At 35.1% G+C, this 24,427-nt stretch overlaps 1 protein-coding gene across 8 annotated transcripts in view; it reads right to left on the bottom strand.

The window, feature by feature from the left end:
- FBXO15 (F-box protein 15) overlaps positions 1-24,427 on the bottom strand; it is an 85,272-nt gene that overhangs the window by 42,769 nt on the left and 18,076 nt on the right. For all 8 annotated transcript variants that reach the window (XR_011965995.1, XR_011965993.1, XR_011965994.1 and 5 more), the window contains 2 exons: positions 15,048-15,290; positions 3,266-3,475 (listed from right to left, as the gene is read on the bottom strand). Coding sequence is in view for 5 of the 8 variants with exons in the window: in XM_072604103.1 (XP_072460204.1) it covers positions 3,266-3,475; positions 15,048-15,290 (453 nt within the window). In the remaining 3 variants the exon portion in view is untranslated. The remainder of the gene's footprint in view (positions 1-3,265; positions 3,476-15,047; positions 15,291-24,427) is intronic.

Raw genomic sequence — 24,427 nt, 5'->3', positions numbered from 1 at the left:
TCCACTATCCTAAACCAAGGGTGGAGAACATGTGGCCTTCTAGATCCTTGGGTACAGCCTTTCATTTGAGTCCAAGTTTTAACAAAACAAATTCTTTTATTAAGGGGATTTGTTCTGTGAAGTTTGGATTAAGTCAAAGGCTCACACTTGAGAATCTAGAGGACCACATGTGGCCTTAAGGCTGCATGTTCCTCAACCCTGTGACTTAGACTACCTGATTCCTTCTTAATTTTTTTACGTGACAGGGTTAACAGAGCAAGGAATCAAATTAGTTAGCCTAATGTTACCCATACATATTGAAAATAGGTATTTCCATACCTGTTCATTTATTAAGAGCATATATGGTGTGACTATAGGGAAGCAAGGAAAATATTCATTAGGGTGCAATATTCAGGAGATAAAATAAGTCTGAATAATCTCCATTGAGTCTGGTATTTGTTTTGTCTTAAATTCCATACATTTCTGTGAAGGCTAAAGCTTTCCAGTAAAGAGAAAGACAAAGGAGCTACGAATTTTTGAACCTTGCCTACAGCTCAGATTAGGAACATATGAACACACATATACATGGCTAACTGGATAGATGATCAGATAAACATGGATAATAATTCCTAGCTCGGTACAAAATTTACATGCCCTGGACTGGTAAAGTTTGAGGAATTCAGGAGAATAATGCTTCGGCTATGTAAATAAATACGATTTAATTAGCCCATATTCACAACCAACAATGGGCATATCTAACCAAGCATTTCCCATAAATTAGGGCAATATAAGGCAAAATACTCAAGCTTTGTACATTAGTTATTTAGGAAAATTCAAGAGTCTGAGGAAAAATTCAAATCATGCCAAAAAGGAGTTTTGATTTACCTATCTGCAAATGACTATAAGGTAGGTAAATGCAGGGGAGATCACAATAGTTTCTCCTTTCCTGTCATGCTCATCTATAACAGTATTCCTACTCCTTCCTAATGAAAGCATTTATATATATGCAATAAAAATGTCTACTAAAACAAATTCATGAAAATTTTTAAGAAAATTTTTTAAGAGTATGTTTACCACAATTTATCAAATACGAGGTAAAGGCCATTGAGATTCAATGGGAATAAATTACAGCTAATGAGTTTCCCCAATAACTTCTAACATTTGTCATTGTCTAGTATCTATCATCACAGATATTATGACATTTTATTATGACAAGCAGTGGCATTCACCTAGCATTCCAGGACAATGCAAAACAATGTCTGCTTCAAGTTAGATTTTCATTCATTCATTTTTAAATTAATGTCTGTACTTTTGACGTAAAGCTTGTAAACAATATGCTACATGTTCTCAAGTGATGTAGCATTTGCTGAATCTAAGAAAATGATCCAGAAGGCACCCTCCAGAAATGACTATATACATTATAAAGCTACATGCTTTGTTAAAAGGCTAATTGCATTAGGCATGATATTAAATGGGGTCACATAAACTGCCCACTCAAAAACACTACCAAAAATATTCTTCAAGTCTTCATTTAAAAAAAAAATTTTCCTATCTACTTCTGGAAGAGAAAAGGAACAATTTGCCCAAAGGTACCCAGCACCAGAACAAACTCTTAAATCATTCATAACAAGAACCAGTACCACTACTTATTAAGCATCTATTATATGTCAAGTGCCATGGCTAGGCTGTGGAACAAAACAAAACAAAAAGTCCCATTTAGGTCTGTATTTGCAAAAATGTAATCCCATGCTTTAGTGGTCGCATTATAAAAGTCTACAAAGTAACAATATCTCCCAATAAAATCATAATGGTATGATGTTCTCCATTTTCCAAAGAAAGAATGTTACGCAACTAAAAAAATTATACTGATGTCAAAATCTGGAAGAGGGGAAAAAAAAGGTTTGAAGGTTGCTGAAAAGCCAAAGGATATGCAGTGAATATGAAGACTTATTGAAGTTTAAAATAACTCACTACCAATCAAACTCAGAGTTGGAAGGGATCTTAAAGAAAATATAAGACGTCAACTAAATAACTGTTTTTTGGAGAAATATATACAATAAATCATTGGACTTGGATTCAAATAGAACTGGGTTCAAACCTCATGAGACACTAGCTTTGTGAACCTGGGTAAGCCTTTTAATCTCTCAGACTTAGTTTCTTCAGCTGCATAATGGAGATATTACCTATCGCACAGGATTGTTATGAACATTCAAATGAGGTAATATATGTAAAGTGTTTGGAAAACCAGAATAATCAAGTAGATACTGATGTAGCCCCAGAATCAGCAAGATCCAGACTCAAATCCCACCTTTGACTTTGGGTACATAGATGTGTGACCCTGGACTAGTGATTTGACTTTTCAATGCCCCAGGCAATTTTCTAAAACTACAAGTTGTAAAGAAGGTGCAAATCTGGTAGAAGCAGTCTTCTCATCTATGAGTTCTCTATAGCAATGAGATCAAAGGTCCCTATCAACATCATTAACAGATAAATAGTCATGTGGACTGAGAGGTGAAGCAGCTACATACTTTATATTGCACTTTTATAAAAACCAAAATAACAAAAAAAAAATAAGTTGACAGAATTTATTCAACATATCACTTACTTTGCTTGAATTATAGGGTCAGTGAAGTCAATCTACAATAAAATATAACAACTTCTAATGATGACACTGAATCACTAAGTAATGGTTAAGTTGTGTCTGTTCAACTTTAAAAAAGGAAGAAAACAAGCACTTATCAAGCACCTACTATGTGCCAGGCCCTGTGTTAAGTACTTTATAACTATTATCTTACTTTTGTTTCTCAAAAATAACCCTGAGAGGTATGTGTTATTGCTATTCTCATTCCACAATTGAGGAAACCAAGGCAGCAGAGATTAATTTGTTTGCCCAAGGTCACACAGTTTTTATGAGGCCAAATTTGAATTTAGGTCTTCATGACTTCAGGTCCAGAATTCTATGCATTGTTCAACCTAGCAGCTTCTTATAGCAACACAGAGATTCTCATACAAAATATAGAATAAAAAAATCTTGAAGATGAATCCTCAGTTGTCAAAAAAATTGCACTGATTATAACAAATGAGCCTAATGTTTTAGATAACTGAAACATTTGTATACATAAATACACGACACTTTTTATTTCTATTCTTGCAGTGAACAAGCAATAAGGCATGAGTTTTCAGATGCAACCTTTAACTACACTTCAGGGTTAAAAAAGTTAATGTCAACCAACTATCTCTAACAAGTTTTCCTAATCTAACAATAATAAATCTGGACGAAACTCACCCATTTTTGGTGGGGACCTTATAGCGGTCCAAAAAAACTGGTGTGACACCACATAAGTCTAGTGTTGCCAGTTTGTCTATATGTGGCCAATTATTCCCATGCCACACAACTGTAACAGATGTGTCATTCACAGAAAACTCAGCCTGCTCCATGATGTACTCTTTTCCATTTTTCTCCTTCAATACAATCACCCAACTCAATCCAGATACTCTATGTGGGGAGAAAATGGAATTAAAGAGCTTGAATTTATTTTTAAGATACAAATACTATACTGTGGAGTTCAAACAGATATATTGAAGGAATTAATTCAATTCTACAAACATGGGTCAGATTTCAAAATCTTGCTTCCTTTTTTTCTATTATTTTTCTCAATAAATTATAAAAATAATTAACAATTTTTTTTAGAATTCTGAGTTCCAAATATTCTCTTTCCCACTCTCCCCACTCCCCTCAAGACAACAAACAATTTGATATCAATTGCACATGTGCAGTCATGCAAACCATCTTTCCATGTCATCCATGTCACAAAAGAAAAAGAAAGTTAAAAAAGTATACTTCAATCTGTATTCAGACTCCATTAGTTCTTTCTCTGGAGGTGGAGAGCATTTTTCAACAGGAGTCCTTTGGATTTGTCCTAGATCATCGTATTGCTGAGAATAGCTAAGTCATTCAGTTGATCATCATACGATATTGCTGTTCCTGTGAACAATGTTTTCCTGGTTCTGTTCACTTCACTTCACTATGTATCAGTTCATGTAAGTCTTCCCAGGATTTTCTGAAACCAGCTTGCTCCTTATTTCTTACAGCACAATAGCATGTCATCATAACCATATCTCACAACATGTTCCACCATTCCCCAAACTGGTGGGCATTCCCTCAAATTCCAATTCTTTACCACCATAAAAAGAGTTGCTATACGTACTTTTGTACAAATAGATTCTTTTTCTTTCTTTGATCTCTTTGGGGTATGGAATAGTAGCGCTGCTTGGTCAAAGCATATGTACGGTTTTATGACCCTTTAGGCACAGTTTTAAACTGCTCTCTAGAATAGCTGGATCAGTTCAAAATTCTATCAACAGTGCATTAGTGTCCTAATTTTTCAACATCCCCTCCAAATCTGTCATTTTCCCTTTTTGTCATATTAGTATGAGGTAGTAACTATGAAATAGTATGATAACTATGATAACTATGAGGTAGTAACTCAAAATTGTTTTAATTTGAATTTCTCTAAATCAATAGCGTATTTTTCTTATGATCATATCTTTCATTTCTTTTAAAAACTGCCTGTTCACATCTTTTGACCAGTTATCAATTGGGGAATGATTTGCATTCTTGTAAATCAGTTTTATATTTGAGAATTTAGGTCTTAATCAGAGGAAACTGCTGTAAAATATTTGCCAGTTACCTACTTTACTCCTAATCTTAGCCACTGGTTTTCTCTGTCCAAAAACTTTGAAATTTAATGTAATCAAAATTATTCATTTTACATTCCATAATTCTCTGTATCTCTTTTTGATCATAAATTCTTCTCCTATCCGTAAATCTGAAAGGTAAACTGCTCTATGCTCCTCTAATTTGCTTGTATTACTCTTCATGTCTAAATCATGTACCCATTTTGACCTTATCTTGGTACATGGTGAGAAATGTTGGGTCTATATCTTTTTGTTGTTGTCCAGTCATTTATCCTCATTTCTGACTCTTCACGAGCAAGTTTGGTGTTTTCTCGACAAGATATTAGGGTGGTTGCCATTTTCTTCTCTAGATCATTTCACTGATGATGAACTGAGGCAAATAGGGTTAAATAACTTATCTAGGGTTACACAGCTAGTGAGTGTCTTAAAACTAGATCTGAACTCAGGAAGATGGGTATTGCTGACTCCAGGTCCAGTACTCTATTCTCCACGCAACGCACCTGCCCTTGGTCTGTACCCAGCTTCTACCAAATTGCTTTCCAGTTTTCCCAGAAATTAAAGAGTTTGAATCTTTGGGTTCTCTAGGTACATCATCTCATCTGCATAGAGTGACAGTTTTGTTTTCCCAATCCCTATTCTAATTTCTTCTATTTCTTTTTCTTCTCTTATTGCTATAGCTAGCATTTCTAATATATTACTGAATAACAGTGTAATAATAGTGCTGATGGAGTCACATTGATTAGTGATAAGGATATGATCCTACAGAGATGGGTTGACCATTTCCATAGTGTTCTCAACAGAACATCATCAATCAATGCTGAGGCCACTGACTGTCAACCTCAGGTTGAAGTCAATCCTTCCTTAGCTGAACTTCCAACTGAAGAAGAGGTTTTGAGGGCCATTCGGCCTCATTGTGGCAAAGCACCTGGTGCTGATTCTATTCCAGGTGACATTTACAAGGCAGGGGGCCCAGCGCTCATACAAAAACTGACTGAAATTTTTCAGGTTACATGGCAAGAGGAGGTTATGCTCCAGGAGTTCAAGGATGCCTCCACGGTCCATCTCTATAAAGGTAAAGGAAATAGATTGTCCTGCTACAACCACGGGGGTCTCTCTCTTAAGTCATTGCTGGCAAGATTCTTGCTAGAGTCCCCCTTAATGAGCTGATCCTTCACCTGGAAGATGGTCAAGTACCTGAGAGCCAGTGTAGCCTCAGAAAGGGCCAAGGAACAGTAGCACATGTTATTTGCTGCCCGACAACTCCAGAAGAAATGCCAGGGGCAGAACAGGGGTCTGTACACAACATCTGTAGATCTGACCAAAGCCTTTGACACTGTTAGCACAGGCACTGACGGAAAATTAGGTCAAAATTTGGTTGCCCAGAGAAGTTCATCAGTATTGTACATCAATTTCACGATGGCATGTTTGCCCAGGTTCTGAATAGTGGACAATGCTCTGGTGCCTTCCCAGTCACCAACGGAGTGAAACAGGGCTGTTTCATGTAACAGATATCTTTGCTTCACCCCTGATCCTATTGGGAAGGCTTCAAATTTATTCCCATTACAGATAACGCTTACTGATGATTTTAGATATTACTTATTTTTTAAGGAAAGTTTCCTTTATTCCCATATTTTCAAACTTTTCTAAGAGGAATGTTTTGATTTTTGTCCAAAGCTTTTCTGAATCTACTGAGACAATTACACAATTTCTGTTGGCTTCATTATTGATATGGTCAATTATGCTTATAGTGTTCCTGATACTGAACTAGCCCTGCATTCCTGGTATAAACCCCACCTGGTCATAGTATATGATCCCGGTGGAATATTCCTGTAATCTTCTTGCTAGTATTTTATTTAAAATTTTTGCTTCAACATTCATTAAGGAAATTGATCTATGGAACTCTTTCTGTTTTTGCTCTTCCTGGTTTGGGGATCAGTATCATAAAAGAAAGCTGGTATAACTCCATTCATTGCCTATTTTCCTAACAAGTTTATATAGTATTGGAATTAAGTGTTCTTTAATTGTTTGGTAGCCTCAATTGATAAATGGTCAAAGGATAAGAACAGGCAGTTTTCAGATGAAGAAATTAAAGCTATATATAGTCAGATGAAAAAATGCTCTAAATCACTACTGATTAGAGAAATGCAAATCAAAACAACTCTAAGGTACCACATCACACCTATCAGACTGGCTAACATGACAAAACAGCAAGATGATAAATGTTGGAGAAGATGTAGTAGAGTTGCAACACTAATTCATTGTTGGTGGAGTTGTAAGCTGATCCAACCATTCTGGAGAGCAATATGGAACTATGCACAAAGGGCTACAAAAATGTGCATACCCTTGGACCCAGAAATACTGCTTCTAGGATTGTATCCCCAAGAAATCATAGAAATGGGAAAGGGTCCCACATGTACAGAAATATTTATAGCAGCACTCTTTGTGGTGGCCAAAAACTGGAAATCAAGGGGATGCCCATCAATTGGGGAATGACTGAATAAATTGTGGTACGTGAATGTAATGGAATGCTGTTGTGCTATAAGAAATGATGAACAGGAAGACTTCAGAGAGACCTGTAAAGACTTATATGATCTAATGCTGAGTGAAAGGAGCAGAACCAGGAGAACTTTGTGCACAGCAACAACCACAGCATGCAAGAACTTTTTCTGGTAGACTTGGAACTTCATTGCAATGAAAGGACTTAAAAAATTCCCAATGGTCTTTTAAGGCAAAATGCCTTCCACATCCAGAGAAAGAACTATGGAATTCAATCACAGCATGTAGCAGATCATTTTCTTTTGTGTTACATTTTGGTTTGTTACATGATTTCTCCCATTCATTTTAATTCTCATACACAACATGACTATGGTGAAAATGTATTTAATAGGAATGTCTGTGTAGAACCTATATAAAATTGTATGCCGTCTCAGGGAGGGAGGGGGAAGGGAAGGAAAAAAAATCTAAGTTATATGGTAGTGATTGTAGAACACTGAACATAAATTTAAAAAAATAAAATGTCAAAAAAAATGTTTGGTAAAATTCACTTGCGAAGCCATCTGATCCTAGGGATTATTTCTTAGGGAACTCTTTGATGGCTTAATCAATTTCTTTTAATAAGGTTATTTAAGTATTCTATTTCTCCTGCTAATCTGGATAATTTATATTTTTGTAAATATTCATCAATTTCACTTAGATTGTTAGATTTATTGGCACACAATTGGCAAAAAATCATTTCTAATAATTGGTTTAATTTCCTCTTCATTGACGATGAATTCTCCTTTTCATTTTTGATACTGGTGATTTGGTTTTCTTAGTTTTTAAATCATATTAACCAATGGATTATCTGTTTTATCATGCTTCTTCATAAAATCATCTCTCAATTTTATTTATTAGTTCAATGGTTTTCTTATTTTCTCTTCTTTAATATTTTTTGGTTACATTTGTGTTGCAAGCTGTTTCCCTCCTTTCCCAAACCAGTACTAGAAAAGGTCAACATCTGACACAAATACAATATAATACACAGTTTCATATACCGGTTCTTTCTCAGGAGGTAGATAGCACTTCCTTCATAGGTCCTTTGTAGTTGACCTGAATATTAACGTAACTCAGAAAAGCTTAGTTATGCACATTCATTTTTTGAACACTATTGTTATTATTGTAGAGAACATTCTCTTGGTTCTGCTCATTTCAATCCTCATTTTTTCATGCAAATCTTCCCGTTTTCTTAAAATCAAACTGCTCACAATTTTTTACATCACAGTGGTATTCCATCACAGTCATATACCACAATTTATTCACCTACCCCCCCCCCAATTGACAATTTCTAGTTCTTTACCACTAAAAAGAGAGTTGCTATAAATACTTTAGAACATATAGGTTTGTTTGTTTTTCTTTTTTTCACATCACTTTGGGAAATAGACCTAATAGTGGTATTGCCGGGTCAAAGGGTACATAAAGTTTTATAACTCTTTGGGCATAATTCCAGATTGCTCTCCAAAATGGTTAGATCATTTTCCACCAAGAGTGTATTAGTGTCTCAATTTTTCCACATCCCCTTCAACATTTGTCACTTTCCCCTTTCATCATTTTAGCCAATCTGATGGGTGTGAGATGGCATCTCAAAGTTGTTTTTATTTGTATTTCTCTAATCAATAATGATGTAGAGCATTTTTTCATCTCAGTACATATAACTTTGATTTCTTCCTCCAAAACCTGCCTGTTCATATCAATTGGGCAATGGCTTTATTCTTATAAATTTGACAAAGTTCTCTATATAATTGAGACATGAGGCCTTTATTCAAGAAACTATCCATAAAATAATTTTCCCAATTTTCTCCTTTTCTTCTAATCTTGGCTACATTAATTTTTTTTCAGCTTAATGGAATAAAATTATTCATTTTATAGCTCACAGTGCTATTTCATTTATCAGAAATTCTTCTATCCATAAATCTGATAAATATTATGTTCCATGTTCTCTTAACTTACTTAGGCTATCTCTCTTTATGTCTTGATCACATATCCATTTTGACCTTCTCTTGGTAAATGGTTTCATATATGGTCTACACCTAATTTCTGCCATACTGTTCTCCAATTTTCCCAGCAATGTTTACCACACTGTGAATTTTTATCCCAAACGCTTAAATCTTTATATTTATCAAACACAAAGTTATTAAAATCATTTACTATCTTGTATTGTATAGGTGCTATATTCCACTGACCTATCGTTCTATTTCTTAACCAGTACCAGATAGCTGTGATAATAATCGCATAATATAGTTTAAGATCTGAAAGTGCTAGATCTCCTTCATTTTTTTTTTCAGTAATTCCTTTGATATTCTTAACCTTTGTTCTCTTAAATGAACTCTGGGTTTTTTTTTAGCTCAATACAACAATTTTTTGGTTAATTTAATTTATATGAAACTGAAGAAGTAGATCATTTAGGTAGATTGTCATATTTATTCTTTGGGCTCAGCCCACTTGTGCACAATATTAAAATGTGACATTATTTGTATAAAAGCATTTTATAATTATAGTTCCTCGGTATATTCCCAAGTATTTTATATTGTCCATGGTTATTTTAAATAAACTGTTTCTTATCATCTCTTCTTGCAGGGTTTTGTTGGTAACTGATGATTATGTCTGCTGATGATTAGTGTAGGTTTATTTTATATATTGATATATTGCTAAAATTACTGTTTCAAGTGGCTTTTTAGTTGAATCTCTAGGATTTTCCAAGTATACTATCATATTGTCTGCAGAAAGAATTTTGTTACTTCACTGCCCATTCTGATTCAATTTATTTTTCTTCTCATTGCTATATCTAGCATTTCTAGAATAATGCAGTATAACACTGACAATAACAGGCATATTTGTTTCTCACCAGATCTTACTGAAAAAGCTTCAAATTTATTTCCATTACAGATAATGTTTGCTGATGGTTTTAGATAGATGTTTCTTATCATTTTAAGGAATAATCCACTTGCACCTATGCTTTCGAGTATTTTTAATAGGGATAAGTGTTGTATTTTGTCAAAAGCTTTTTCCACATCCATTGATATAATCATGTGACTTTTGTTACTGATATACTGAACCAGTCTTGCATTCCTAGTATAAATCCTACTTAGTCATAATGTATAATCTTTCTATTATTGTAATTTCTGAGATAGTATTTTATTTAGAATTTTGCATCCACATTTATTAGTGAAATTGGTCTATAATTTCTGGTTTTGCTCTTCCTGGATTAGGTATCAGTACCATATTTCTTTCATAAAAAGAGTTTGAACAGAATTCCTTCATTGCCTATTATTCCAAATCACTTAACAATGGAATTAGTTGATCTTTAAATGTTTGGTAGAATTCACTTGTAAATCCATCTGCTTCTGATGCCTTTTTCTCAGGAAGTTCTATAGCCTGTTTGGTTTCTTTTTCTAAAACAGATTCATTTGGATATTCTATTTCCCCTTCTGTTAATATGGGCAGTTTATATTTTTATGAGTATTCTCCCATTTCACTTAAATTGTTAAATTTATTGGCATATGATTGGGCAAAATAACCCCTAATAACTGCTTTAACTCCTTCATTGATGGCGAATTTACCCTTTTCATTTATGATACTAGTGGTTTGATTTTCTTCTTTTTAAAAAATTATATTAATCAATGGTTTACTTATTTTATTAGGTTTTTTTAATAAAACCAATTCCTAATTTTGTTAATTTAATGGATTTTTTATTTCATTTTCATTAATCTCTTCTTTGACTTTCAGGATTTCCAGTTTGGTGTTTAATTGGGGATTTTCAATTTGTTCCTTTTCCTGGTTTTTTAGTTGCATGCCCAATTCACTGATCTGCTTTATTTTACTGATGTAACCATTCAGAGATAACAATTTTCCAGCAAAGCGTTGCTTTGGCTGCATCCCATAAATTTCAGTATGATGTCTCATTGTCATCCTCTTTAATGAAATTACTGATTGTTTCTATGATTTGTTCTTTGATCCCATGCATTCTTTAGAATTAGAATACTCAGTTGTCAATTAATTTTAATCTGTCTTATGCCATTTGGTGTACATATCTAGCATCGCAATGTATTACTTCATTATCTATGGTACCATTTAGCAAAATGTAGCTTTTCCTACTCTTTTAATTCAATCTATTTTCACTCTTGTTTTGCCTCAGATCATGACTGCAATACTCTGGTTTTTTGTTTTTTAAACCTCAGCTGAAACATAAGATTCTGCTCTGGCCCCTATTTATATTTTGTATCTCTGTTTCAAGTGTATTTCTTGTAAACAACATATTGTTGGATTCTGGTTTTTGATAACGTCTGAAATTTGCTCCTATTCTAATGGGTTACTTCACCCATTCACATTAGCAGTTGATTACGAATTCTGTATCTCCCTACCCCCTATTTTCCAGGTTTATTTTTCTCTTTTTATCCTGTTCCTCCTCAAAAGTTTATTTTGCTTCTAATCACTGCCTCACTTAATCTGCCCTCCCTTCTATCAGCTCTCCCTCTTCTTTCATTCCCTTCCCATCCCACTTCTCTATTGGAATAAGATAGATTTTTATACACAACTGAGTGCATATGTTATTCCCTCTTTAAGTGTACATGTGTGTATGAGTCTATATGTAATTCCCTCTTTAAGCCAATTCTGAGGAGTAAGGTTCAAACACTGTCCACTGCCGCCACCACCACCCCATCTTCTCCTCCACTCTAAAAGGTCTTCCTTTCATTCCTCTTTTATGTGAGATAATTTTCCCCAATATACCTCTCTCCCCCTTCTCCCAGTGCATCATCCATCTTTCTCATATCTTAATTTTTTTAAAAAATCCTTCCATCATAATCAACTTACATCTATCCCCTGTGTTTATATACTCTTTTAACTGCTCTAATAATGAGAAAATTCTTAAGAATTGCATGTCTCATCTTCCCATGTAGGAAGGTAAACAGTTTAATCTTATTGCATCCCTTCTGATTTCTTTCATGTTTACATTCTTTATGCTTCTCTTGAGCTTTATATTTTTCTATTCAGTGCTGGTTTTTTCATCAAGAACACTAGAATGTGTGAAAGTCTCCTATTTCATTAAGTATCCATTTTTCCCCTGAAGGATTATATCAAGTTTTATTGGGTAAATAATTCTTGATTATAATCCCATCTCCTTTCTTCCAGAACATCATATTGCCTTCTGATTCTTTAACACAGAAGCTACTTAATCTTGTGTAATCCTGACTACGGCTCCACAATGCCTGAATTGTTTCTTCCTGACTGCTTACAATATTTTCTCCTTGATCTGTGAGTTCTAGAATTGGTCTATAATCTTTTTGGAAGTTTTCATTTGATCCCTAGATTCTTTCAATTTCTATTTTATCCCTCTGGTTCTATGATAACAGGGCAGTTTTCCTCGGTAATTTCTTGAAATAAGATGTCTAAATTGTTTTTCAAATTGTGGTTTTCAAGTAGTTCAATAATTCTTAAATTCTCTCTTCTTGATCTATTTTCCAGGTCATTTATTTTGCCAGATATTTCAAATTTCTATTTTTCTCACTTTTTAAATTTTGTTTTATTATTTCTTGAGTCATTAACTTCAACTTGCCCACTTGCAATTTTTAATGGAATTATTTTCTTCAGTGAGCTTTTGAAACTTTTTCCATTTGATCATCTACTACAAGGAGTTCTCTTCAGTGGATTTCTGTACTTCTCTTATCATTAGTCAATTCTGTTTTTAAGGTGTTATTTTCATGTGTGTGTGTGTGTATGTGTGTGTGTATGTGTACATGTGTGTGTGTGCCTCTTCTACCAAGCTGTTAATTCTCTTTTCACAATGTCCTTGCATCACTCTCATTTCTTTTCTCAACTTTCTCTCTACCTCTCTGATTTTTTCAATCCATTGCTGCTCTTCCAAAAATTCTTACTAGGCTTGTGTACAATTCAGATTTTTCTTTGTGAACACGCTTGTACCTGTTTTTACATCCTGTCTTCTGAATTTGTGTCTTGTTCTTCCCAGTCCCCAATGTAACTTTTGGTGGTCAGGTTCTTTTTTTGTTGTTTGCTCATTTTTTTCCACTCTTATTTTTTTCATTTTAGCTTTATGTTTAAGTTAGGTCTCTACTGTCAGGGTGGAAAAGGCACTGTCCCTATCTTCAGGTATTTCATGATACTGTGGTTTCAGAGATAATTCTGGGGGTCTGTCAGGTTACAGAGTATTCAAGGTAGTACAATCTTGGCCTGTGCTCTGTTCTTCACCCAGGAAGGGACTTGGTTCCCCTGCAGCCACAAGTACCGGCACTCCTGATGGAAGAACCTTGTTTCCAACAAGCTAAAATTTAAGTTCCTAAGATTTGCCTAGCTAAAAATGTATATTCATCGATTATTTTCTTCTTTGACTTAACGTATTTCCTGAAAATAAGTAATATGATTGCTTTAGTTCTCTGTATTATTTCTATATCATACTCATTATTAACCCATAAAGGGTTGATCTGGAGAATTTTCTAATCATCTCATTAATTTACAGAGCAATTAAATCTCTGTTTCAAACCTTTGGTTATCCACACTTTCTCCTATTAGACATGGACATGCCTGTTAGCACCTTTTAATCAGTCAAAAGACAACTCCTAAGCCTCAATGACTTTAAGATAAATTAGTTGCTTTAAAGATGCCCCTGGGTGTGCTCTAGAAGAAGGAATCCAACAAAATGGCCTAAAAGGATTCATTTAGTTTAAGCAATTTTAACCTTTTTCATGCCATGGACTCCCTTTTGGCAGTCTGGTAAAGCCTGTGTGTTTAAATACATAAAATAAAATACACAGGATTACTAAGGAAATTATATTGGAATATAGCTACCCTCAAAATACTAAAAGTTCTAAGTTCACAGACTCCTCTTTGAAATCTGTCCACAGAACCCTCTGAGGTCTGTGAAACCCAGATTAAAAACTCCTGATACAGAGAGAGTTGGAAATATTCAAGTACTGTGGAATTACAGGAGTAGCCACCAGGGAGACGTGTGCTAAATACCTTTGGGCTACTTACTGTAAGTGCTTTGTGTTCAAGGTATGAGTAATGAATTCCTACCCCCATGTTTCTTTAAAAGATATTGAGACCATCCTCAACATTTGTTTTTGTGAGGGGACTCTAGGTTCACGCTGTTTCCTCATCACCATGGCAAGAAAAAGTCAAGTTTCAGGTACTCTCCTTTATTCTTAGTTGATGGACCAACTCAATCAATGTGAACTAATCTCAACAACCATCTTTGTTGAATATCCGTCTCCTGCTATGGCTAACGAAATCTTCTTTTAACTTTTAACTGACCTACAAATGTCTCATTTGTTCTAATATCCAACCTAAATCATCAAAAGTGTAGCCTGAGTCAGGTCTAATCCAGAACAGTTTGGTTTTTTTTAATGTGTTCATGGTATCCTATGAGTCTTGTACACCTTCTGCATTTTCTGTGGAATGAAATAAAGGATATCCTCAATCTTATATGCCTTTGTTACTTTCAATATTTGTATGGGATCTAGGAACTAACTCATCCACATCTGTAGAAATCTATAAATGAACTACACATAAACTATATTTGGAGATTTCTCAGAATAAACTCTGAGGTGGGTTATAAGAAGCCAGAAACAGATTTTGAAATTTTGGCATGGTCCCCAAGATCAGATCCAGTTCACGTAAACTCAGAGATCTGGGTATCCTGAGCCATGGATTATAGCTGAAAGACCAACATTTTGCTAATATCTCTACAAAATATCTGATCAGCCTATGTAAAATATTCTTTTCACTTATATAGTATTTCACCAATCTCAAATCTACCATCAAACATTCACACTCATACTATGGGAGAGACCTTGATCTTCACTCTGTAATTTGTTGCTTACCTCAGAGCTTCTTTGGTCTTCACTGGCAGACCTGTGTATGGATTTACAGGTTTGAGAAGCTGAGTTACAGCTGTTTTTCCAGCTGCTATTTGTTTCACAATGTATTTTTTCTTCCAGTAACCAGTTTCTTTGTCATGAAGTGATGTATGGCTCAAAGATACAGCTGTCTTTTCAACTGCATTCATTTCCCAGTTTGATCTCTTAGGTGAAAAAGAAGCGGAGTAGATTCTGAACCAAATAAAACTGGGAAAAGTTAAAGAAAATAGATGTTAAGTTCCCCTTTTCTATAAGTTGTGGTAATCAAGTAAGGAGACTCTTTGATACTCAAAATAATTATTGAGAACCATGAACAAACCCACAGTAACTGAGCCACCTAAGACATTCATCAGGTCATTAATTTCAGAGCTAAAAAGGTTCTTAGATTTCTTCTAGTTCAACCCCCTCATTTTGTAGATAAGAAAACTAAGGCCTGGAGAAGTGACTTGCCCAAGGTCACATAAGCATAATAGTAAAAAAGCCAGGATTTTAACTCAGTTCCTATTATTCCAAATCCAGTACTCTTTTCCACTAAATCACAATTAAATCTCCCAGTGAATGAGCAAGCAATCATTAAAGTAGGACTTCTTAAACTTTTTCCACTTGTGACCCCTTTGCAACCCACAGTTTAATAAGCAATGAATTAAAGCACCTACAAACACAAAAAACACACCTACAAACAAAAGTCCTTTTCCTCAAGGAGCTTTAACAGGTAGGACATGTTCACATATAGATATGCAAAACATATATACAAATGAAATACAAGGTAATCTTGGAAGGGATAAGTAGGACTTGGGGGTATCACGAAAAGTCTCCTATAGTAGGTAATTCTTGACATGAATATTGAAGAACAGAAAGAACTCCAGGAGGTAGAAGTTAAGAAAGAGAATATTTCCATCATGGGGAAAAATCAGCCCAAAGGCAAAGAGATGAGAGATGGCACATCAGATACATGGAAAAACCACTAGGATAGAATGACTGGACTGTGGAGAATGGGGAGTACAGTGATATCTAAGCAGACTGGAAAAGTAGAAAGAGGCAATGTTGTAAAGAATTTTAAATGCCAAACACAGAAGTTTATATTTGATCCAGGAGAAAATGTGGAGCCACTAGAGCTTACTGAGTAGGGTGGTGATATGCTCAGACTTGGCAACTTTGCAAAATCACTTCAACAGTTGTGTAGAGGAGGGACTGGAAGCAGGAAGACCAAATTGGAAGCTGTTGCAATTGTACCAGGAAAGGTGAAAGGCACCCCTGAATAGTAGCTCGAGCAATAGATTCAAACTCAGAACAAGCTAAGTTTGAATTGTATCTCTGACACTCCCTTCTCTGAGCTTCAAACAACTTTCCAAAACGTATTGCCTATCTTAGCAATAAGATGCAATCTACACAGGGGGAAGGAGTTCCCACACCGATGAAATCATAAATCACAATCTAATTAAAGGCAGAAAATATGTTACAAGAAATTGAGACTGCATTAAAAAGAGTCAACTTCAAAATGTAGACAACAATAAATTCACAGAATCTCACTTTTCTTAGTATCAATGTTAGTTATGGTCTTAGCAATGGATTTTCCTATAACATATTATTATATAAATTATCACAATATTGAAGAAAAACAAACTGTTGGTTTGTACTGAAGTTGTAAAGGGAAAAAGCAAGAGAACTCAGCAACAAAGACAAGAAAATCTTCCTGGAGTGAGGGAGGAAGGGACAGTTCCTGCTTTACTTACTGCAGGACTTCAGAGAAGTTTTCTGTGTTTTAACTAAAAATGGAAAATAGTTTAGATTACAGATATTTTTTAAATGAAGCATAGTCTTTAAACACTGGAGGTGCTCAATAAATGTTTAACTGAGTTGAATTACAAACCACTACCTGTTAGTTTTTTCTTGTATGGAAACTCTCTCTAGCAATTCAAGCAACTCATCTATACCTTAAGAGTCTTCAAAAATTTCTTGCAGTAATAAGAGTCTAAGTGACTTCTCCATGATCCCTTTCAAAAGCAAGATTTAAACCCAGACTGCAAAACTTGTCCTCTATCATACTTTACCTCTCCTCCCTTAAAATGATTTCTAAAAGCTTAATCATCTCCCATCTGGATGAACTCTTGTGAATTTTCATCAGGCCTCCCCCAAAATCTCATCCCACAAGATCACATTAACCCTGAAACTCATACCTCCATAGCACTCGCTGCCCTTGGGGTTCCTCTCTCCCTCTGATTGGAGAGGGTAGAAAGTGGCCAGTTGAGAGCCCTCCCCAGATTCTCCATTTAAGAAAGGCAGCCAGGGCAACTATCTCATCATTTTCCACCCAGATGTACTCCTCTGGACTGTCATCATGCCCCTAAGCCAAGTATCTTACTCCCTCAAAATTTGGTTTTTCAGCTTCTTTTTATGTATTTTCTTCCCCCATTAGACCATGAGTACCTTAAAGCAGGGACTGCCTTTTGCCTTTCTTTGTATTCTCAGTGCTTAGCACAGTGCCTGGCACATAGGAGGCACTTAATAATATTTATTGACTTACTGGCTATAAAACAGGAAGTTATGCAGGAAATTATAGTATCAAATCATTGGAATTCCCACAAACTAAAGAAGTAAATGGATAGGTTTTCACCCTCCTGGTCACCCCTCCAAGATCTAGGAACAAACTATATAGTGGCAATAGAATCCACTTATTACTATGAAAATTAGTAACAAGGAGTTTAGTAGGTTACTTGTTCAAAATCTCAGGAAAGAGATTAAATCTATATATTTTCAGTTACAAAATGTTAGAATTTGGCTTCTCTTGATCCTATGACCTTGAGATTCACGAAAAAGCTCAAAAAAAGGACAACAACAAAATGACAATAGAACATCAAAAATGACAAAAGACAAGACAAAATTAATGGGAAAAATTACATTTCATGAGTTCAGGAAGCCTTTTTACTTTTTCTGCAATTTCTTTTCTAAAGATGAATGCTTCATAAATCTACCTGGCAATCTGGCGTCATCTAAAGTTCCCAAAACACAACATGTTTAGTTTACCATAATAAAATGTGACATCTTTTACACCCAGTCTTTAATCTGCTTCTCATAATATGGCAAAAACTGAGAATGAAAAACGTTCTTAACATTCAATAGCATTCATCTGCATTTGTAAGAATAATTCAAAAGGGTTGTTGCTATGTTCATCCTTCATTCTCCAAAAAGACCATGACATCAGAGAAATGATGACTTGCACTTGACTTTGTTCTGAGTGAGTGAGGGCTGTGCAGGTCACCAGCCTCACTTTTGCCTCCTGAGTCATCTGGATCCAGTGACCAGATATCCATCAGGATGACTGGAGATGGCCCAGGATGCAATGGAAGACCTTGGCCCCTTTAGGCATATAAATAGGCAGTTTTCAAAGGAAAATACGAAAGGGTATCAAAAAGTTACATGAAAAAATTTTCTCACTAATAATTAATTCAAAAGTATTTAAAAGTAAGTATGTAAATATGCCTGAATAAAAATGTATGTTTAAAATACTAGAAAGTAAAATAAATTCAACAAGCCTATCAATTGTGACTATGTGCCAAGTACTCTCCTAGAGGCTAACAATACAAAGACAAAAATGAAAACAGTCCTTGCCCACAAGGAACAATCATATTGTGACCAAACCAAGTTTTCCATAATACAGTTGTTTTTAAAGAGTAAAAAATGTTCACCTTTAATCTCTATTTCTTCCACAAAAAGTTTGCTCCCATGGACAGTTGTGATTCTAGGTTTCAGAAAGCTAAACTAGCATGAGCATAAGCACTGGAAGTGTCAGTAACACTTTGAACATGGTTATTGTTTAGCTATTTTCCCTACTATGTCTTGTCCAACTCTTCATAACCCCATTTGGAATTTTCTTGGCAGATACTGAAATGGTTTGCAATCTCCTTCTCCAGCTCATTTTACAGATGAGGAAACTGAGGCAAGCAGGGTTAAGTGACTTGCCCAGGGTCACACAGCCAGTGTCTAAGGCCACATTGGAACTTAGAAAAAGCAGGCTTCCTGACTCCTGACTGGCACTCTATTGCACCTTTTAGCTGCCCTCTTGAGTATGGTACTAGCAACAAATTACATCTGCTGTTTGAGGACCAACCTACCTTAACACAGAAAGGTTCATGATGTACCATAAGGTCATACTCAATACATATTAAATTTCTGGCCACTTTAAACAAAATTAAAATGTACAACAATCCTATGTCGTGTACAGCAACTTTATGCTGTGACAGTGGTAAAAAAGGGAACAGAGTGAATACCCACAAAATGTGGATATTCACATACATCCTCAGAAAGTTTTAGAATATTCATTTAACTATTTGTACTCTTCTTATGTGATATTCGTTCAATAACCAACAACTTAATTCTCTACTTGAGGAAATGAACCAAATACATATTGGCACTCTATACATGAAAACAGACAACATGAAGAAGTGAGCTTTAAAAGGAAGAATGGACCATGGAGATAATGCTGATCAACAACTCAGGAAGAATCAAGGTCAGGAGAAGAATGAAGCAGAAAGAAACCTCTACTCACTTAAGTGTTCATCAGCATTATGGGAGATGTCCCACATAAAATCTAAACCAAAGAAGTATTTCCTATCATTACCTTCCAAGTGCTCCTATGAGCACACTGGACTAATTATATCAAGCCCCAGAATATCAAAAGGCCGTTATGGTGAAAATCATAGTTATTCAGAAAGAAAGTGGCCTAACTATCCATACTAGAAAAATAAAGTAGATGAATGAATGAAAAAGTAGTAAACAGTTATTATGATACACAAGCAGAAAAATTTAGATAGTCCTTTCTCTCAAGGATCTCACATTCTAATTGAAAGAAACAAAATATATAACAGGATTCAGCTGCAAAGCAGCTGGTGGCCCTTTGGGTTCAAAAGCAGGGCAGACTCCAATACCCAAAGCCTCTCAATATATCAGCAGGATAGATGCTAAGTCCTATCCTACCAGAAGGACTATAGATGATTAATCCGTGCTCATCGAAATAGTATGACAAGCCATTCTGGACACAGAAAGGGAACTAGAGTGACCTAAGTCCATGAACAGAGAAAACTATACCTAAAGATCAGTATATAGCAGGCACTACAGACTCCTTCCTCCTTGGGAGTAGATATGAGAGGTCAACATCAAGTAAAAGGAAAAAGAAAGGGGAAATTGGTAAGAAAGCTGAGGAAAAAGGAAGAGGAAAAATGCACACTGTCCAAATTAAAGCATACAACTGGATAGATTACATTGCATTACACTGTATACATATGTGGACATGTGTACATACCTACAAACACATTATAATGTGTTGCAATGATATATTAACAAAGTACAACACTCAAATATGCAAAAAACTCTCTAAAATATTAAGCACTGAAGGTTCATTTTTAAGCTAATAAAAGGTATGTATTTAAAAACAAAAGCTAGCAGTAATTTTAATAGGAAACAGCATCTGAAAGGAAGCAATCAAGGGAGAAAGTAGAAATGAAGGAAAACAACACTTCAAAGTACTTAGCAAAATATATGATATTGGTTTAAAATCAGAAAAGTAGCTCAATTAAACAGATGTGATAAGTAAAAATGAAAAAGTACCTGAATTCGATAATCATATTTACTTAAACACAAGAATGAATTACTTAGAGAAATTCCCATGTGATAAAAACTATTGAGAAAATTCTCAGTTCACATATTTCTGCTGAAGCCTAGTATGCTAAATCTTAAGCATTACCTTGTTGGTATGTGAAATAAATGCAACTGTCTGGCAATTTGAACATTCCAAGGAATGTTAATGGACAACTGTGCTCATTTCACACACCAGCAAGATTATGCTTAAGGTTCAGCGAGCTAGGCTTCACAACATGTGAACCAAGAATTACTAGAAGAGCAGGCTGGTTTTCAAAGAAGCACAGGAACTAGAGACCATACTGCCAACATTCACTGGATTATGGAGAAAGCAAGGGAGTTAAAAAAAAAAAAAATCTACTTCCACTTCACTGATTTGACTATGCAGACCACAAAAAAAAAAAAAAATGTGTTAAGTCCTAAAAGAGACAGGAGTACCAAATCACCTTACTTGTCTCTGGAGGAACCTGTATGCAGGCCAAGGAGCAAGTTAGAATCAAACATGGAATAACTGATCAGTTTAAGATTAAAAAAGGAGTATGACAAAGCTGCATGTTATCACCTTATTCTTATATGCAGACTACAATCATGCAAAATGCTAGATTGGAGAGAGCAAAAGCCAGAATAAAGACTGCCAGGAGAAATATCAACAATCTCAATTATGTAGATGATACCAGTGAAGAGGAATTAAGAAACCTCTTGATGAGGTCTGTGGAGTCACAAAGACTCAGACAAAACTGAATGACTGAACAAGATGGGAAAATTGGAAAGGAGTTTAGGAGAAATTAGGTTTAGACCAACGTTTTGTGGCTATATGCTAAACTAAGTTCAAAATGGATCCTCGATTTGAATATGAAAAGTTGCACTACAAAGAATGAAGAGAGAATAAAATCAAATAGCTTTAGCAACTCTGACAATAGGGAAAATTCTTAAATAAACAAAGGACAGAAGATATCACAAGATAAAAATAACTGCACAAAAACTGAAAAGCTTTTGCACAAATAAAATCAATGCAGCAAAAAATAACAAAGGAAACAATTTCAAAAAAACTCTTTACATCACATCTCTTTGTTAAGGGCTACACATCGAAAATTTAGAGAGAATTAACAAAAATATATAAAGCAGAAGCATACCTCCATTAGATAACTGTTGGTGGAATTGAAGAAACAGTTCCTCTAAGAACTAAAAACTACTAATAAGAAATATTGCTCCAAATTGCTAATAATTAAGAAATGAAAATCAAATCAAAACAACCCTGGGTTTTCACCTCACAAGAAAATCTGAAAATTTATGCAAAGTCAGTGTAGAAAGGTCTATCAGATGACTAGCCCACTATGAAACTCTGAATTTGCTCAACTGTTCTGTAAAGCAATTAGGAATCATTCTCAAAAAATAACTGACCTGCCCACCCCATATGACCCAGTGATCCTACTGTCAGACATACCCTAGGGAGGTCAAGAGCAAAACGTTTCCACATATAAATTTAAAAGTTTCTGTGTATGTGAATGGATGTGTCAGTGACTGCTGCACTTCCAACCTGGATGGCATAAAGAGATCCAGTTTAAAATAAAATCAAAATAAGATAAACTTGATCCATTTCACAGGATTGTGGAAGACCAAGGGAAGATCTGTGCCAGGCCTGCACAACTTGCAGTCAGCCCTTGAAAAATGTACAGAATGTAAAAGAAAGTAAAGATGTAACAAGTGCTTTGTCCATGCCCCACTTCACCTGCCTTCCACTAGTCACTATTGTGTCTGTCATGTGTTGTCACTGCATACTCTCTCCTGTTCTTCATGTGACCTGCAGCAACCAACCATTGTCAATCTGTCTCTAGTCTGAGAGGAGTGATTTTATGATAAATAAAAATCTTAAGTAATAAGAGTAATTAATTGATATTAATTGAAATTTCCCTTTCTTTTAATATGGTTTATTTGCAAAATAGTTTAATCATTAATTATACCTTTACTTGAAAAGTGAGCCACTACCTAGCCATACCAAATCTCAAACTGTATCATAAAACAGCAGTCATCAAAACCCCCTGGTACTGGCTAAGAAACAGAGGGGTAGATCAGTAGAATAGGTTAGTACCCAAAACACCATAATCAATGAACATAGCAGTCTACTGTTTGATAAACCTAAGGACCCAGCGTCTGGGATAAGGACTCACTGTCTGACAAAAACTGCTGAGAAAACTGCATAATAGTGTGGCGGGAACTGGGCACAGACCAATGTCTGATAACGTACACAAGAATGAAGTCTAAATGGGTACATGATCTAGATATAAAGGCTGATACCATAAACAAATTAGAGGAGCAAGGGATAGTGTATTTGTCAGATTTATGGAGAATGGAGAAATCTGTAACCAAATAAGAGATAGAGAACATTGTAAAGTACAAAATGGATAATTTTGATTACATTAAATTGAAAAGTTTTTGCACAAACAAACCCAATGCAACCAAGATTAGGAGGGAAGCAGAAAACTGGAAAAGAGTTTTTACAACTAGTGCTCTGATAAAAGCCTTTTTTCTAAAAATATACAGAGAACTGAGTCAAATTTACAAGAACACAAGTCATTCCTCAATTGCTAAATGGTCAAAGGATTTGAACAGGCCGTTTTTAGAGGAAGAAATTAAAGCTATCTATAGTCACATGAAAAAAATACTCTAAATCACTATTGATTAGAGAGATGTAAATCAAAATAACTCTGAGGTACCATATCACACCTATCAGATTGGCTAACATGACAAAACAGCAAGATGATAAATATTGGAGAAGATGTGGGAGAATTGGAACACTAATTCATTGTTGATGGAGCTGTGAGCTGATTCAACAATTCTGGAGAGCAATTTGGAACTATGCCCAAAGAGCTATAAAAATGTGCATACCCTTTGACCCAGCAATATCGCTTCTAGGGCCATATCCCAAAGAGATCACAAAAATGGGAAAAAGTCCCACATATTTATGGCAGTTCTTTTTGTAGTGACCAAGAACTGGAAATTGAGGGAATGCCCATCAATTAGGGAATGGCTGCACAAGTTGTAGAATATGAATGTAATGGAATACTATTGCACTATAAGAAATGATGAACAGTCAGACTTCAGAAAAACCTGGAAAGACTTACATGAACTGATTCTGAGTGAAATAAGCAGAACTAGGAGAACACTGTACACAGTAACAGCCACAGCGTACAAAGACTGTTTCTGATAGACTTAGCCCTTCACAGCAATGCAAGGACCTAAAACATTCCCAAAGGACTCTTGAGGCAAAATACCATCCACATCCAGAGAAAGAACTATGGAAGCAGAACGCAAAATAAAGCAGACTATTTTCTCTTGTGTTATGTTTTTTGGTTTTTCTCATGATTTCTCCCATGTGTTTTAATTCTTCTATGCAACATGACTAATGTGAAAATGTGTTTAATAAGAATGTATATGTAGAACCCATTTAAAATTACCTGCTGTCTCAGGGAGGGAGGGGGAGAAGAAAGGGCAAAAAAGTTAAGATTTATAGAAGTGATTGTTGAAAACTGAAAATAAATTAATTAATTAAATTTTTTAAAAAAGCAAAGAAAAGTGAGCCACTAAAAACCTATCTGTAGCCTGAAGAAGTTTAGCCTATTTTAATTTTGCCCCCTACATACTACGAAGTTGTGTAGGTCTGATCTATACTGATCTAAAGGTCAAACCCAGATGTTACTTTTTTTAAAATG

The sequence above is a fragment of the Notamacropus eugenii genome, chromosome 4, assembly GCF_028372415.1.
Source record: "Notamacropus eugenii isolate mMacEug1 chromosome 4, mMacEug1.pri_v2, whole genome shotgun sequence".
NCBI lineage: Eukaryota > Metazoa > Chordata > Mammalia > Diprotodontia > Macropodidae > Notamacropus > Notamacropus eugenii.
Note: the sequence above shows the minus strand (reverse complement) of the source record. Positions and strands in the feature narration are given on the sequence as shown.